The 14,295-nt window shown below is 42.1% G+C and overlaps 1 protein-coding gene across 1 annotated transcript in view; it reads right to left on the bottom strand.

The window, feature by feature from the left end:
• The window catches only part of ADAMTS17 (ADAM metallopeptidase with thrombospondin type 1 motif 17), a 205,812-nt gene that overhangs the window by 64,610 nt on the left and 126,907 nt on the right, over nucleotides 1-14,295 (bottom strand). The window contains exons 12-13 of the mRNA XM_009289472.2: nucleotides 9,389-9,555; nucleotides 6,633-6,760 (exon numbers count right to left, since the gene is read on the bottom strand). Coding sequence (XP_009287747.2) covers nucleotides 6,633-6,760; nucleotides 9,389-9,555 — 295 coding nt within the window. The remainder of the gene's footprint in view (nucleotides 1-6,632; nucleotides 6,761-9,388; nucleotides 9,556-14,295) is intronic.

The raw sequence follows: 14,295 nt of genomic DNA, 5'->3' as shown, positions 1-14,295 counted from the left end.
TTGCTGAGCCAAAGGCCTGAAATTCATTCTCTCAGAGCTGATATCTCAGTCCACCCTTCCTTCTCTCTCTCCCCCTTCTTCTCATTTTTATAATTAAACATCTGAAAATATTGCTTGTTGGGTGGTATTTCCAGCTTCAGTCATTGCTGGCTCCAGCATAGGAAAACTCCTCTTCTCTTCTGAATACACATCATTTGGATTCTTCTGTGTGAACTATTTTCTGTATTGCTTGGATATTTTTTAATGATGTTTTTATTTGTATTTTCAATGGCTGTGCAAGAGCTCAATTGATACAGCCTGCGTGAGTATGTTTTGCTACATAAACACAATTATTTTTGTTATATACACCCACCCTGTGTAAGAAATGACATTGTAGGCTCACAGAATTGTAATGCTTCCCATATGCTGAACTAACTAGCTGTCTCAATGGATCAAATATAAATATTGATGCAGCATGTGCCATTTTACAAATTAATCATGTACAGAGCATGCTGGTTATGACAGATTCATCTACACTGCCAATTTTTTGTCCATAATATCCAGTGTCCATTGATACCCCCAGGGATGGACCACATGAAACAGGAATGTACATATGTGAGCAACTGACATTCAGATCTGAGGGTAAGAGAATTCTTATTTCTTTGTTTTAAACACGACTGCCCTTGTGGAGGATTATGGGTGTCTGTCAGGTTTTGTACAGGAGGGTGAGCCTAGATCCCTAATCAAGCAGATCATCTGTAAGTTACTTCTCTTTCTGTTCCACAACAAATTTTGTGTGATGGATTGGAGTCCATGTAGAAGTTAGTTCAGCAAATATCCTCCTGTCATTTCCCGAGCTTTCAGATTTTATCTGAATCAGAGCAGTTCTGCTGGGACAGGAAATATACACTGCCTATTTTAAATTAGCACTATCTTATCTGCATTAGATATGCAATTACACTTGCCCATTGATTTTGTGTTTAGATCCCTTAGCAGTTCATGGGGATGGTAGAGACAATTATTCTTGATAACCACTTTTTCTCATATAGAGCTTGAAAGTTACGTGTCAAAACCCCCGTGTTCTGGCAGCAGAGCAGGTTATATGAGCAAACACGCAAATAATACAAAGCCTTTTCCCATCCCAGGAACTCCTTTGCTTCTGTTCTTTGTGTTGCTTACTGTAGCTGCCCCTTTCTGATCCTTCCAAACCAGCTTCATCTGAATTGACACCTCTCACCTGATTCCACCCTGCCTCTGCCCTGGTTTGTACAAATGCCAACAGGCTGCAGATACCGGAGGATTTTATATCGAGTGCCGATTCTTTAAAAGACGTATCTATCAATCATGTCAGTTCTGGATTTGAAAATAATCTATATTTATCAGTATACAATATATCTGTAGCCTCCCTTCCAGTTGATTCTTGGCTGCTCAAGCCACAAGCGAAATCTAAAGCCTCCAAGGTAGATAACACAATGAATTGTCTATTATATGCTCTCCATGGGTTAACATAGAAGAAAAATAGGGGGAAACAGCATGATTTTTTTTTCATAACCCACCGTAAAGTACACTAAAAAAGTAGTAAGATACCAACAAAGTCTTGTTTTTTGTCGCTATGCCTTACTCACCAAAAGCCCCGATACTCTTTTTAAGTCTCAGATTACATGGCTACAGACCCAGAAATTGAAAAAAAGGCAATTGTACAACAGGTTTCTGTAGTTCAAACAATCCTTCTAGATTTTGTGCACATACACTAAATAATGTATCAAAGTACAGTGCTAAGCCAAGTTGTTGTATGGAGACAAGTTACCCAGTCTGGAACATCTTGTACCACACTTTGTAATGCAGGAATATGAATAATACATGGAAAATACTCAAGTGAGGAGGCAAAGCCAGAACTGCATGAATCAGTCAAATGCAAAAAGTGGGTACTGAGTACGTAGAAAACTGTTTGCCAGCAAGAGGTCCAGTAGACAACTGCAATTTATCCTCTGCTACCTGTGTCCCTCTCCTGACACTCTGCCTATCCAATTTGCAAAAACTATTTTTGAAAATGTGTCCATTTTCAAATTTGTGCTCCCCTTTCATACTGTATGACAATCGCTTTTGAAAGAAAGTCTTTCTATAATATTTTTGTTGTGCCACGACAGCCTAATGTGTGGCTTGTCATCATTGAATGTATTGTGGATTCACCAGCAAGTTAAAAGTAGTTGTGACGTGACAAAACATTCATGAGAAAACTGTAGATAGAGCCAAAACATCTTCACCTCTTAAATTGCTAAATCACAGCAAAGACTGCCCTTGATCTCTAGCCCAGTTCCACTATACAGGAGGTCTCTCTTTTCAAAGAGACCTTAGATTACATCCTGACGTACAATCTGTAGTCTCCACTGGAAAGTTCTCATGCTATCATGAGTCTCAGACTAATCCTCCTTTGAGAAAAGCCAGCACAAAGTCATGTGTGTCATTAACAGTCAGCTGAGCAGCTTGTCTTCTCCCCACACCACTGCTGCGTGACATCTGACACCTTTTTTAGCTCTACTTCTGCCAGCAGTTTTCTATTAACATCAGCAGCACAAACAGAGTGAAGAACTGTAAGAGGTTAGAGAGCGCACTGCTTCCATGAATGTTGACTCATGAAACATACACCTAACAGTCTTGAGGGAGAACAAAACCCTCAGGGAATCCTCTCTCTGAAAGCCACTTGCCACCTGAAGAGAAATACGAGAAGATAAAAGCAATCTGAGCTGCAGGCTGCACTGCCCTACCCCATCTTCACCATGACTGCAATGTCCATGCTAGAGAAAGGAAACTGTGGAAGCAGACAAGACAGAGAGGCTGCAAAGCCTAGGTGAGCAGTCACCCTCCTAAGATGCATCAGACTGCTCTTGTTCTCCAGCCTGCTACAGATTTTCTGCCTCTGAAAAATCTCAGGAGAAAAGAAATTCTCCTTGCTAGAAGACTATGTGCATTTCAAGAAGAAAAGGTCAAAGACCTATATGCATATTGAACAAGGCATCTGATTTGCCCAGAAAATGGTAAGGATAAGTGCATTTGTTGTTACTCTACAATGTTTCTTCTAAAGGCATGACTTTATAACACTCCCTTCAATTTTTGAGACCAACTCCTGAAGCTCTTAGATAGCTTTTATTTTGTCCTCATTCTAGCAAACTTCTGTCATTATCAAGAAGGAGAAGTTCAGCCTCAAAACCAACTCTAATAAACAAGGACAGGACAAAACTGAATGAAGACCTTATGATTTGTCTCAAAGACAAGGAGTAAGATTATAAAAAGTCTAGGTGACTTAGGAACCCCTATGCTAAATTTAGGGCTGACTTTGCTCTCTGGTGCTTCTATACTTAATACCAAAGTATTAACCACTCCAGCTGCCTTCAGGTGTAAGTGATAAATACAGGGATGCTGCTGCTTATGATGATTTTGCTTCAGGGACAGTGGGCTAACACCAAAAGCCTTCATTCACACTGTTAGATTGGAACTCAGCTCATGGCTTTAAAATGAAACTGTAATAAGTTCACAAAGTACAATTGAAGGAAAACTCTCCTCCCTTAGTGCCAAAATGCAATTACGGTATTTTGAGGCTTCAAAGAATCTGTTCCTACTTCCCTTCTCAAAAGCCCCGTCTCCTTGCAAGAACAGCTTTTTTCTTTGCCATGTTCATCTACATTGATTCATCATGCAACAACGATGCATGAGTTTAATTCAGGAGCATCTACTGCTGAAGGGAAAAGAGCTATTACATTTCCTGGACTAGATGATGTTCACAGGCAATGGTTACTGCTAATTTGTCTGTTACACTGGCAATGTGTCATTCCTGCCTTTGAGAGCCTTTAACTAGAAGGATTACACAAGAAAATAAATAACAGTAATACCACCCTCTGATTTCAGCACTTATTCTCTTCTCCGGGCCCCCTGCAATGCTTGTTGCCAGGCTTTGTCTACACTGGGTAAAGAAATAAGGAGAAGAGTAATTAAATAAATATGTCGATTAAATTGGTTTAATAGGCAGCTAGTTAGACAAGTATCTGCAGCAAATGGGGTACACAGTCACATATGGCAATTCTCAGCACTAAACTGCATATAAGGCAGAAGAGTATTATAAATGAGTTCACAAGGCTTTCAAATCTGCTCGGCTTGAATTGATCATTTTGCATTTTCTCTCAGCCAGATGCAAATGGACTGAATGTTCTGCAGCTGTCATCACCTCTCTGCACAGTTAAAGGCAGTTGCCCCCGACTTAGAGTCCAAAGCTCTGTGCTCATAAAGGTTTTCATTTGGAAGAGAGCTGGCTACTGCTCCTCACTGGAAGAAGAAAATGTACATTGCCATAATGTCTGATTTACCATTTGTGGCTGATCTGTATGTTTGGAGCAGTAAAGCTGGCCAGCCCAGCATAATGGTCAATGGCACACAGCTGGAGGTGCACAGCTGGCCTTACTATAAAAGGTTATTAATGGCTTTTTTAGTTTTTTCAGATACAGCTGAAAACAGGGAAAAATTAAGTAACTTGGGATGCACCATGAACCTGGCTCTATGCAAAGCACTTTGTATTAAAGAGCATGTAAAGAATCAAACTCGTGCTGGCTCCCCAGCAACTTGCTGTTCAGATTCTTCATCTGAATAAATTAGAAGGACTGAATTAAACACACCTCTTCAGCAGCATTTGGCAGGAAACAGTGGGAAGTGTCTCCTGCAGCAGTGCAAAATTCAATCCAGACAAAGATTTTTCACTTATCTTGTCACATTGCTATTAGTAAAGCTGCATTATGCCCCCAAAGCCTCTCTTATACCCAGGTGAATATCGTGTTCATCTCTCTCCCTGCCTGGAAGGCTCAAAGCAATAAAAACTGGTAGTTCTTAATCACTGCTCACAGAAATCAGAAATAACACCAAACTTGGTGTGCCTTGTGCCCTCCAGGGCAAACCAGCATATCTCCAGTGAAGTTAGTGGAAGTAAAGGGCGATGCTAGAAAGCTGTTCTGGTGGATACAACAGGCTGGTTAATACGGAAAAGAGGAACTCCTAGCATAGGATACAAATCTAGATGAGGATAAACTTAGAGGAAGAACTGCCAGGAAGAATCCAGGACTGGCAAGGTTGCAATAGCCAACTCAACTGTCTTTCACATCGCTAATGTGTGTGCAGCGAACTTTGAACACATGCTACGTGATTAGGAGAGAGAAAAACCACTAAGTGTCTGCCTTGTCATAGGGTCCGTGACAAATGACTTGAATCCAACTGCAAGACATTGCTAGGAGCATCCATTCCGAATGACTTCCTGTAATTTATAATCTTTAAATAAACATTTTCTTCTCTCCCTTCCCTTGTCCAAACTTTAAATCTCCAGTTAGTATGGGTCTACACAACTCAACTAAATTTTCAAGGAATCTGAAATACCAGCTCTAAGAGATGGCCTCCCTAAGCATTCAATCTGCTGTGTTACAAACTGTCTCACTGCCCAGCAAACCATGAAGAGTTGTATTACAAAGATCTCCCACACCTAATTTTGGTTCCATATGTAATTTGGCTAGAGAGAAATAATCATCATTGCAATGGTTATAGGCCATCACACCTTCACTCCAGGAAAAGGGAATCCATTGGACTAGATGACCTTTAAAGGTCTACTATTCTGACTGACTGACTATTCTATGATTCCATAAAAGGGAATCAAATCCGAAGACTCTTGAACAGAGTCCTCTTCATTTCTATTCTTGACTTGTCTGACCAGAGACAGAAGGAAACAAGCATGTTCAGGGTTTGGCCAGTCCATCCAGGGACAACCAAGAGGACATTGATTGTCCCACTGCGGTACAGCAGAAGGAAGCCTACCCTACATTCTCTCTGGTTTGCTCTTTATGTGACCCAAGCAAGACAATGCAGATGAGAGGCAAAAGAAAACTCACTTGGGCTGTGCTCTGGGCTGCAGGATCTGCTCCTTTAAACCTATATTCTCTATTGTATGGAGCTTTAAAACCTAGTTTGTGGGAGGAAGGGAACCTTTTTCTTACTGCAAGGGAAACAGGCCTTTCAAACAGTTTTGATGGGCCCCTGCAGTGACTCACCTTGGCATTATATAGTAATACAGTCAACAAAAATCACACAGGGGAAGCTACTGGCTCATGCAGCTGCAGGAGCCAAGGAGCAACTGGTATTGAAAAGCTTCCTCAATATTTCTAGGCAGGAACCAGGTAGACCTGAAAAGCATCATGATGCTGGCAATGTAACACTTCTAACAGGCTAGTGACAATTTGTAATCCAGTTTGCAGCATCAGTGTTTTTTCAGTGATTCCTCTAATAGCCAAAATGGAGCAGTTAAGCAAGCCAGATTTCCACTCCCATCTGCTCCCCTCACAGAAGTCCCTTCCCACCCAAGCCATTTGATGACTCCACACAAGCAAATGTGATCATTGAACATTCCCAGCTGTTCAGTAATAATCTCATACCTCGGGCATTTATCGTAATTCTCCGACCAAGACACAGGGCTGTGGAGTGCTTGCAATGGGTCTGACAAAATAGGGTTGCCCTCTCACCTCAGAGACAGCCTCCCAGCCACCCACATGGATGCCTGTTCTTCTAGGATACACACAGCTGCCCCAGACTACACATAACAAAAATAAAGCAAGAGAAAGTTACTCCACCTGGCACTTGCCATGTACACAGAGGTCGGTCTCGTAAGGCCCACATGGAGTACCATCGAGGACTCTGTCTGTCACCAGCACAGGGGAGTCCTTCCCCAATGGAGAGCAGAAGAGCTCACATGGCTTATCTGGAAAAAGAAATAAAAAAGCAACTGCCTTTTGAGGCAATGGTGATGCAATCTCTACATGAATGGATTTGGAAAGGTCTATCTGTTGATATTCTCATCTTTGAAGGCACATGAGCCTTTCAATTTAGGCCTGTCATTTCCCTACTTTAAAATATCAATATTCAAAGGGTTACATTGATGAGACTGGTCTTTTAAACACAGAAAACCATTTAGTCAGCACACTTCTATGTATCTGTTTGTGAACGGAAGATGTTTGTTACAGGGAACATTCAGCAGCCTGATATGAATGACCAAGTCACTGTGTGAGCGTCTCAGACAAATTCAGGCTACAGTTAGTGATTTAAGAAGAACAAGTTCTCCAGTCCATTTCTACTCTTGATGGACTGACTTCTTGCATCAGTTTGCCAGTAAGAACGCTTGTATACATAAATTTAAAGCATTCTTGTATACGTATTACCTACTATTTCCTTAAAGTGATATTTGCGGTCCTACAAACATTTCTGTCAGCAAACTATGCTGCTAGAATATCTAGAGAGAGAACCCCCAACTTAATTTGAAATACATCAGTAGAGAAAAGTTGCATTTTTCATCCATGCTAATGGCAATTGTTATAGTATATATTTAGACCTCACTTTGGAAAAGCTACTATTGTGTTTAGCTAGAGAAGGAGTCAAGCAAAAAAGCTTTTTCAAAGATTTGTATTATTAACTGGCAGCATACAGCAGATGTCAGGGTTTGCTGACTGCATTTGCCATATATTTAAGTAACAGATATTTAGGCAATGTAATGTTTTTCCTTTGGAGCTGACTCTGCTACTCACGGACTTCATCCAAGGAAGAACCTATTGACATTCAAATGGAAACATGTTTTGTTCTGCATAGTCAAGTACCTCCACTCATCAGACATAAGAGAGAAGGTTTGCCAATACATTAAGCTAAGTGGCATAGGCCTTTTCTAAGTTTCCAATGCAATCAAAAACCTGCAATCAGCTCCCATCTCACTAATACATGTAAGTAGTGTTCAAGCAAAGTGGAGATTAGCTCGAGGTTGATTTGTATCTGTGTCTACTTAAATGCTTCTGAGTGTGGTGCTTCGATATGCTGAAAAAACGTACTGGAAAACATCGCATGGGTGCTCTAACATGCTTCAAGAAACAGTGACGCTGAGATGTGAAGCTGAGCTGCCCTCTGTCCATCTGTCTTGCTCGACAGAGGAACTACAGGCATGCCCTGTGGATGTTCAAACTCCCTGCCTCGTGCCTGATGCAAAGCAAATCCACAGAGGCTGGACTTCGATTTCACTTGCAGAGTGAACAGAGGAGCTGGGAAAGGTGTTGAAAGAGCAGCTTGTGCAGGAAACCGCTAGTCTGACCGCCTCTGGGCAGCCTCCCTTTCTGCAGCTGCGAGATCTGCAACACGGCAGGAGAGGTTTCTAATTTGCATTCATGGAAACTGAGGCAACGTGGCTCCAGTGAGTGAGGCTTTGCTAGATAGCAGGAACAATGTTGGCTATTACCTTTTAGCACTAGCTTGTTCAGTCTTCAGGTGGCCAAAAAATGGCATATTCCCTTTCTGTGGCTGAATGAAGTTCTCACTGCATATATGCTACTAATTCTGGCAGCACTGATCAGAGAAGATCACTGAATCATTCGTCTTTTTTTTCTTTCCTCTCCTATTTACAGGACCCTCAGCAACCCCTGGTTCCTGATTGCAAATGGAGAAAGAAGTGAAACAGCTCACCCCCGGGAAAAACTGGGAGAGTTTTCTGTGACTGAAATTAGTCAGGGAAGTAGCTCTGCATTGTGTGTTCACCCAGCAAAACTATTTGGGGAGGGGCGCAGAGGGGAACAAGCAAAACCAGCCTGTCTCCTGGGGCATCTGAAGGAATTGTGCTCTTGGAGGGTCTGCTATGGGAACTGAAATGCTGTCTGTACGCTTGTCCTGGCGTCAGACCTAATTTGTCAGTGCTAGCACAGGAAAGGGCTTATCCAATGTCTGGTCTTCTGGTATCAGTTCCAACACCACCCTCCTCTGTTCAAGCAGGTCTTTAAGATGACCAGATGAAACTAGCCTTGTCTGTTTTTCAGCAGAGTGCAGTGGGAGATGTTTGTTCCTGCAGAAAGGACATTATTACAATCCTTTTTCATATCCCCCCAACATCTGGTTGAATAGTAGATGAACAGCAAGATCCAGCAAAGGAATCATTAAAGGAATGTAAGTAGGATAGGCAATCATGCTGAAATGCCCAGAATTGACACACATCAAAAATGTCCCAGGGAATCCTTCTTTTTTTCAGTTCCAAATTAATTTAAACTTTCTAATGTTTAAACTCCCATTCCCAAATACCTGCCTGTTCAGACTGGGAATCAAGTTAAGGCACCTCTCCCAGAGCATTACAAAAAGATGAGGAAAGAACTGACAGCTCTGTATCTTCTGTTAAGAAGACTAAAAGAACAGCAGGGCAGCACCAAGAACAACTAATTCTAAGTAGTCTTTCAGCTGTAGCTAAGGGGAACATACTGTAGCCTTCTCACCAACAAATGGGAGTCTTGCAGATGAAATTAAGATGAGTTGAGAAGCTGCAGTGAAAAAACAGCAAGAAATTACACAGTAAGATGAAAAAACTTACCATCAACGATGACCGCTGTCAGGAGGCTTTTCTTCTTGTTGGTGTATCTGTCATGGGCCTGGCACTGTTGGTCCCTGAAGCTTGGCACACCTTTAGGGCAGGGTAAGTTCTCACACACAGTGTGCTCCACGCTGGCTCCCCGACAGTTCTTCCCGCCTGGCCCCGGGCTATCGTGGGAAAGACAAACCAGGGTCAGCAGGAACGGCACAGCTTCTCACAGGCACACCTTCGCCTAATTTTCCCTGTCCAAGGCAACTCTTGAAATAGCAGGAAGGATCCTTCCTCTCAGATGTTCCTTGTTGAAAGGCAAATCCTGCTCTCAGCGGCTCTGACAGAAAATTATTCAAGCTCCATTCTGGATCTATAATTGGCTTATCATAACAGATGCTCTGGAGTACTTCAGAAGCATGTTCTTTTGTAGTATCCCATACACAGATCAATAAATAGGAGCTGCCTACACATTGCACACCTCAGATAAGAGGTAATCCAAAATGCTATTCACCTGTGGGCACTAAGCAGCCTTCTTAGAAGATACAGTGTTTAACTGTTTGTATTCTGGTCACGAACCAAGGGATGTGACTAATTTTGCACTGCTGACGTAAACTTCTTCTTTGACTTCAACAGCAATTCATTCCTGTCCTAACCTATTTTCAGATGGAGCAGGCAAACGACTGAGAAAGAGTGGAGAGAGAGAGTGTGTGTGTGTGTGTGTACACCAGCAGTTTCAGAACGGGACTTGAAGTAGGGCACTCCCAAACTTTGGGTTCTGCCGTGACATCAGGCCTGAGCTCTGACTAACTTTCCTGTGACTTGGGACAAGTTTCTTAACTGATGGTGATTTGTGAGGGTTAGGCTTTGGAAGGTGCACTGAGCATGACACCTAAAGTCTAAGTATTATTTATATTTGCACAGTCAGGCAGTTCAGAAGATAATTTGTGGTTACATCACAAATACCAAAGTTAACTATTTATATTCTTAACGGGGAACCTAGAGGCACCATGGTGATGTTACTGTGCCCAGGATCACACCAAATACCCAAGGCAGAGGCAGGCAACCCAAAATGTTTCACCTTTCTCTTCCCACCATTTGCTTTGCCCCCTGCCTCAAACACTCTTAACAATGGGGAACAGCAAGCGTCTTTTCAGCACACGTCCTCTAAGATTCTATCTTCAGCAGTTTGAAACAAAAATAACATAGAAGTAGCTATAACCTGTACCGTAAGTAGGATGTCCAGAAACAAATCTGTGCAGCAGATAATCTCCATCCATGAAAACCATGCCATTTTACACATTTGTTTTTTAAACATGCAGGAAAGGCCACTAATCCAACATCAGGATTAAGCACTTACAAAATCTATTTATTCTTATTTATGATTCCCCAGAGGAGGAGGAAAACTCAAGCTCTCAACAATAGCCTATATTTTCTTTGCAAAACAAAACAAACCAAAACACAAACAAAAAACTGAAGTAAGCAAAAGACTTAGCCATCCTAACAGGTAATTTCTTTAGCTACTTGCTGACACTGTCCTGAATTTGTCACATACCTATCTCCCCAGCTGTAATCAGCAAAGATGGATAAAGTCATGTTCTCACTTTTCTTTAACAGATGCAACTCCAGCCAAATTCAGTTTTTAGTAGTATGCCAGTTCATTCCAAAAGCTTCTTCCCCCCTCCCTCCCAGAAAAGCAATGAACATCAGGTTATATCACTCAGCTAATTCGAAACCAAGGCCCTCATTGCATATGATTTATTTGTGTCAGTGGTCCTAGCAAGAGTTGCCCTGTTCATTTACATGCTGGCTATAGGACTGTGTCTTTGACTTCCTAGCTGTGCTGGACTTGATGAATTCAGCATTTGATGCAACAGAAACATTTGATTCTGCATAGAAGAGCTTTATGCCAAATTTCAGCCTAGATCAAATTTTTACAGTAGCTCCATTAATCCCAGAAAGTGTTTTGGTTTTTTTTTTAATGGAAATGCTGATCTCCAATGACACTAATGTCACAGAGAGACACCAGAAGAATAGCCTGAACAAACGCCTGCTTGCACTGCTAACACCTCTTTTCTGTCACGGACATGTGCAAGGCAGCAGATATCCTGAGACTGATGCAGAAATCTTCTGGGAGGATTGTGTCTGCTGCCCTAGACTGGATGAGACAGACGCTCAGTCCAGATCACTAGAAGCATGTCACAGGCTTCTTCCCACATGAACCCTGCACTCACATAAAAACATCAGATACACAAACTTTGGTTTCAGCACCATCTCTTTGGCTACAGCTAAAGAGATGTAGCCATTGAATGTAAGTGACTGTGCATGTTTGTGTGTACATGCACAGGAAAAAAAACCAAACAAAAAAGAAAGCAGTCAGAATACACAAAGAGTAACAGAGCGCTCTCTCGAGAGCAGGGTATCAAGCTGATAGCCATGGAGCAGGAGACACAGCAGGACTACTATTTACTGTGCTCATCAGCAGTTGCTTTGGCTTTAATCTTAAGATGTCATTAACTTGTGAGGGACTTTCTATGAGTTTGCCAATGCAGACTGGAAGCAAGCAGCTCTCACTGTTGGTAATAATGGTCACTGGCAATACTAAAGTAATAGCCAAGTCCATTAGGAGACAGAGTCTTCCTGAGCACCCACCACTCCCAGTCAGTGGGAGCTGCAGGAACGTAGTGCCTTTTGGCCTGCACTCCTCTGCTCGGCCCTTCAGCAGCCTGACCTGTCTTCCCTTTCTAATTAAAGAGTAAAATGAACTGCCTCCTCCTGATGTAGTTTCTCCCAAAATTAAAGAGTTGGATGCACTCATCGCATCAGCCACAAAACAACAGAGCATCCTACAGATCTCGGGATGTTTCTACTCCCAGTAATCCAACAAAAAAAGTGTACCCAACAAGACCTTCCCACCTCAGCTCCCCTCTGTCCAACAGCATCATACTTTATTTGGTAATATGTTGCTGCTTTCTACTAGACTAACTCTAGTTAAACACTAGCAGAATATACAGTGTCTATTCAAGGGGTTCAGGAACAAGCAGATAAACAGACACAGACAGGCAGTCAGACAAATGGACAAGACATAGCTCTGTCATGCTGAATACGTTCTGCATATGCAGAATTACTGACAGTAATCTTTTACTTAACTGACCTTTGTAATAGCATTTCAGTACTACAGGCCTCTTGGCACGTTTAAACAGGATACTGAGGGTTTTCATCATGCAAGATGAAGAAAAACTATGACAGTCACTCTCTCCAGTCTCCCACAAATGGTTACCTAGCACTTGTTCATATACTTTTCTTTTCCTGCCTCACTCCATTTTTGTGGCTTCATCCTTGTGTTCCCTTCACCTTTCCAAATGCTGAGGCCAAGACTTTGGCCATCATCTCTATCAGATTCTGCAAAAGAATCCGAAGGGAAAGATCCCTGTAATCCCAGGTCCCAAGCCCTGTATAATATGGGCTCTAGCACTGCCTGGGATTTCCAATAAACAGTATAATTCAAGCCTACCTTGACACATGCCTGAAACAGTGACTGTGCGAGATCTCCTGGTAGACAACTTCACCGCCATCAGTTCCACTAGCACTGTCAGGCTAGTACATAGCCTGCAGCCTTTTACTACTAAGAGCAAAAAATCATGTTGTCTTGGTAGACAACTTCATCGACATCTTCCACTGTATTTATGCCAAGAGAATCCACCCACTAATGGAACTGAAGAAATCAAAGCCCATTTATACTACCACGACCCCTTCACATGACAAGAGGGGACTGGAGAAGGGGTGGAGATCTCATTCTGATGTTCTGTTTAAGCCAGTGTTTTTTTCTTCAATCCCACTGTACAATAGTCCAAAGCCTAGACAAGAACACAAGGCAGTACAACTCAAAAGTCTGCACGTGCAAACTGGCTCATGAAACCCTGCCTTACAACCATTTGGAGGTAACGCATGCAAATACTCAGAGAAATTACAGAGAGGAAAAACCAAATCAAACAGCGAAGCAACCGGTTTAAAAATACTGATAGTCCCACAGGCTCAAAAGTCAGCTGGCAGGAGTAGAGATTCCAGTCAAAAAAAAAAACCCAAGACCAAATATATATAAAATAAAAGATAAATCCCTTAGCCAATATTTTTGGACAGTGAATAAACCAGCTGCAGAAGTGGGCTGACGCCAGGAATTTGAAGCAAAAGAAGATCACGTGTGTATCCCCAGCCAAGAATGTATCTGAGCAAGAGAATTTTAAAATCAGTGTGCAATCTTGGAGGGAGCATTTCCTGTAATTTAAGGAACGATGATGAATGGATTTAGGCTTGGTCAGCACTGTGGTTAAAGAGACTTTTTGTAGCTGACAGCAAAGAAACCAGCTCAGTCTCTTGTTCAGGAAAACGAGCTGGTAAAAATCAAGCCTGGACATTATAGACATGCAATTGTAGTTCAGCGTTATTTAAGGAGAGGAATAAACAAAAATATCCCTTTCACATGAATACAGCTCAGCAGCAGCCAGTGTGTGCCTATCTATCATCTAGGCATGTCTTCAAACTGACTACGTTGGTAGCCAGAATTTCAGTCTCCATTTAAAAAGAAAAGTTTCCTGTGCTTTGTCTGTGGAGAAAACCTTAAAATATGAATAGAGTTAGAGATACACAACTTGGAGGGCTGCTCAAGATTGTGAGTACCCTCACTCATCTCAGAAGTTACAATGCACACAAACAGGGGTGGTCAGTAGCAACCACTAGCCACTGTAGCAACCTGTTCAGGCCTCCCATAAGAAGACTTCCAGATGTGCCTCAACTGACCTGAGGGATGAAGGATGGCACATGGGAGATAACAACACTTATATTTCTTCCTCAATCAGAAAAAAATCCAAGCCCAGGCAGAGAGCATAGGCTTATTTGTAGTCACTGTGCAGGAGCTAAAC

This window comes from Aptenodytes forsteri, unplaced genomic scaffold (assembly GCF_000699145.1).
Source record: "Aptenodytes forsteri isolate BGI_AS27 unplaced genomic scaffold, ASM69914v1 Scaffold605, whole genome shotgun sequence".
NCBI lineage: Eukaryota > Metazoa > Chordata > Aves > Sphenisciformes > Spheniscidae > Aptenodytes > Aptenodytes forsteri.
The sequence above is the reverse complement of the archived record's forward strand: the minus strand, read 5'-3'. Positions and strand labels throughout refer to the sequence as shown.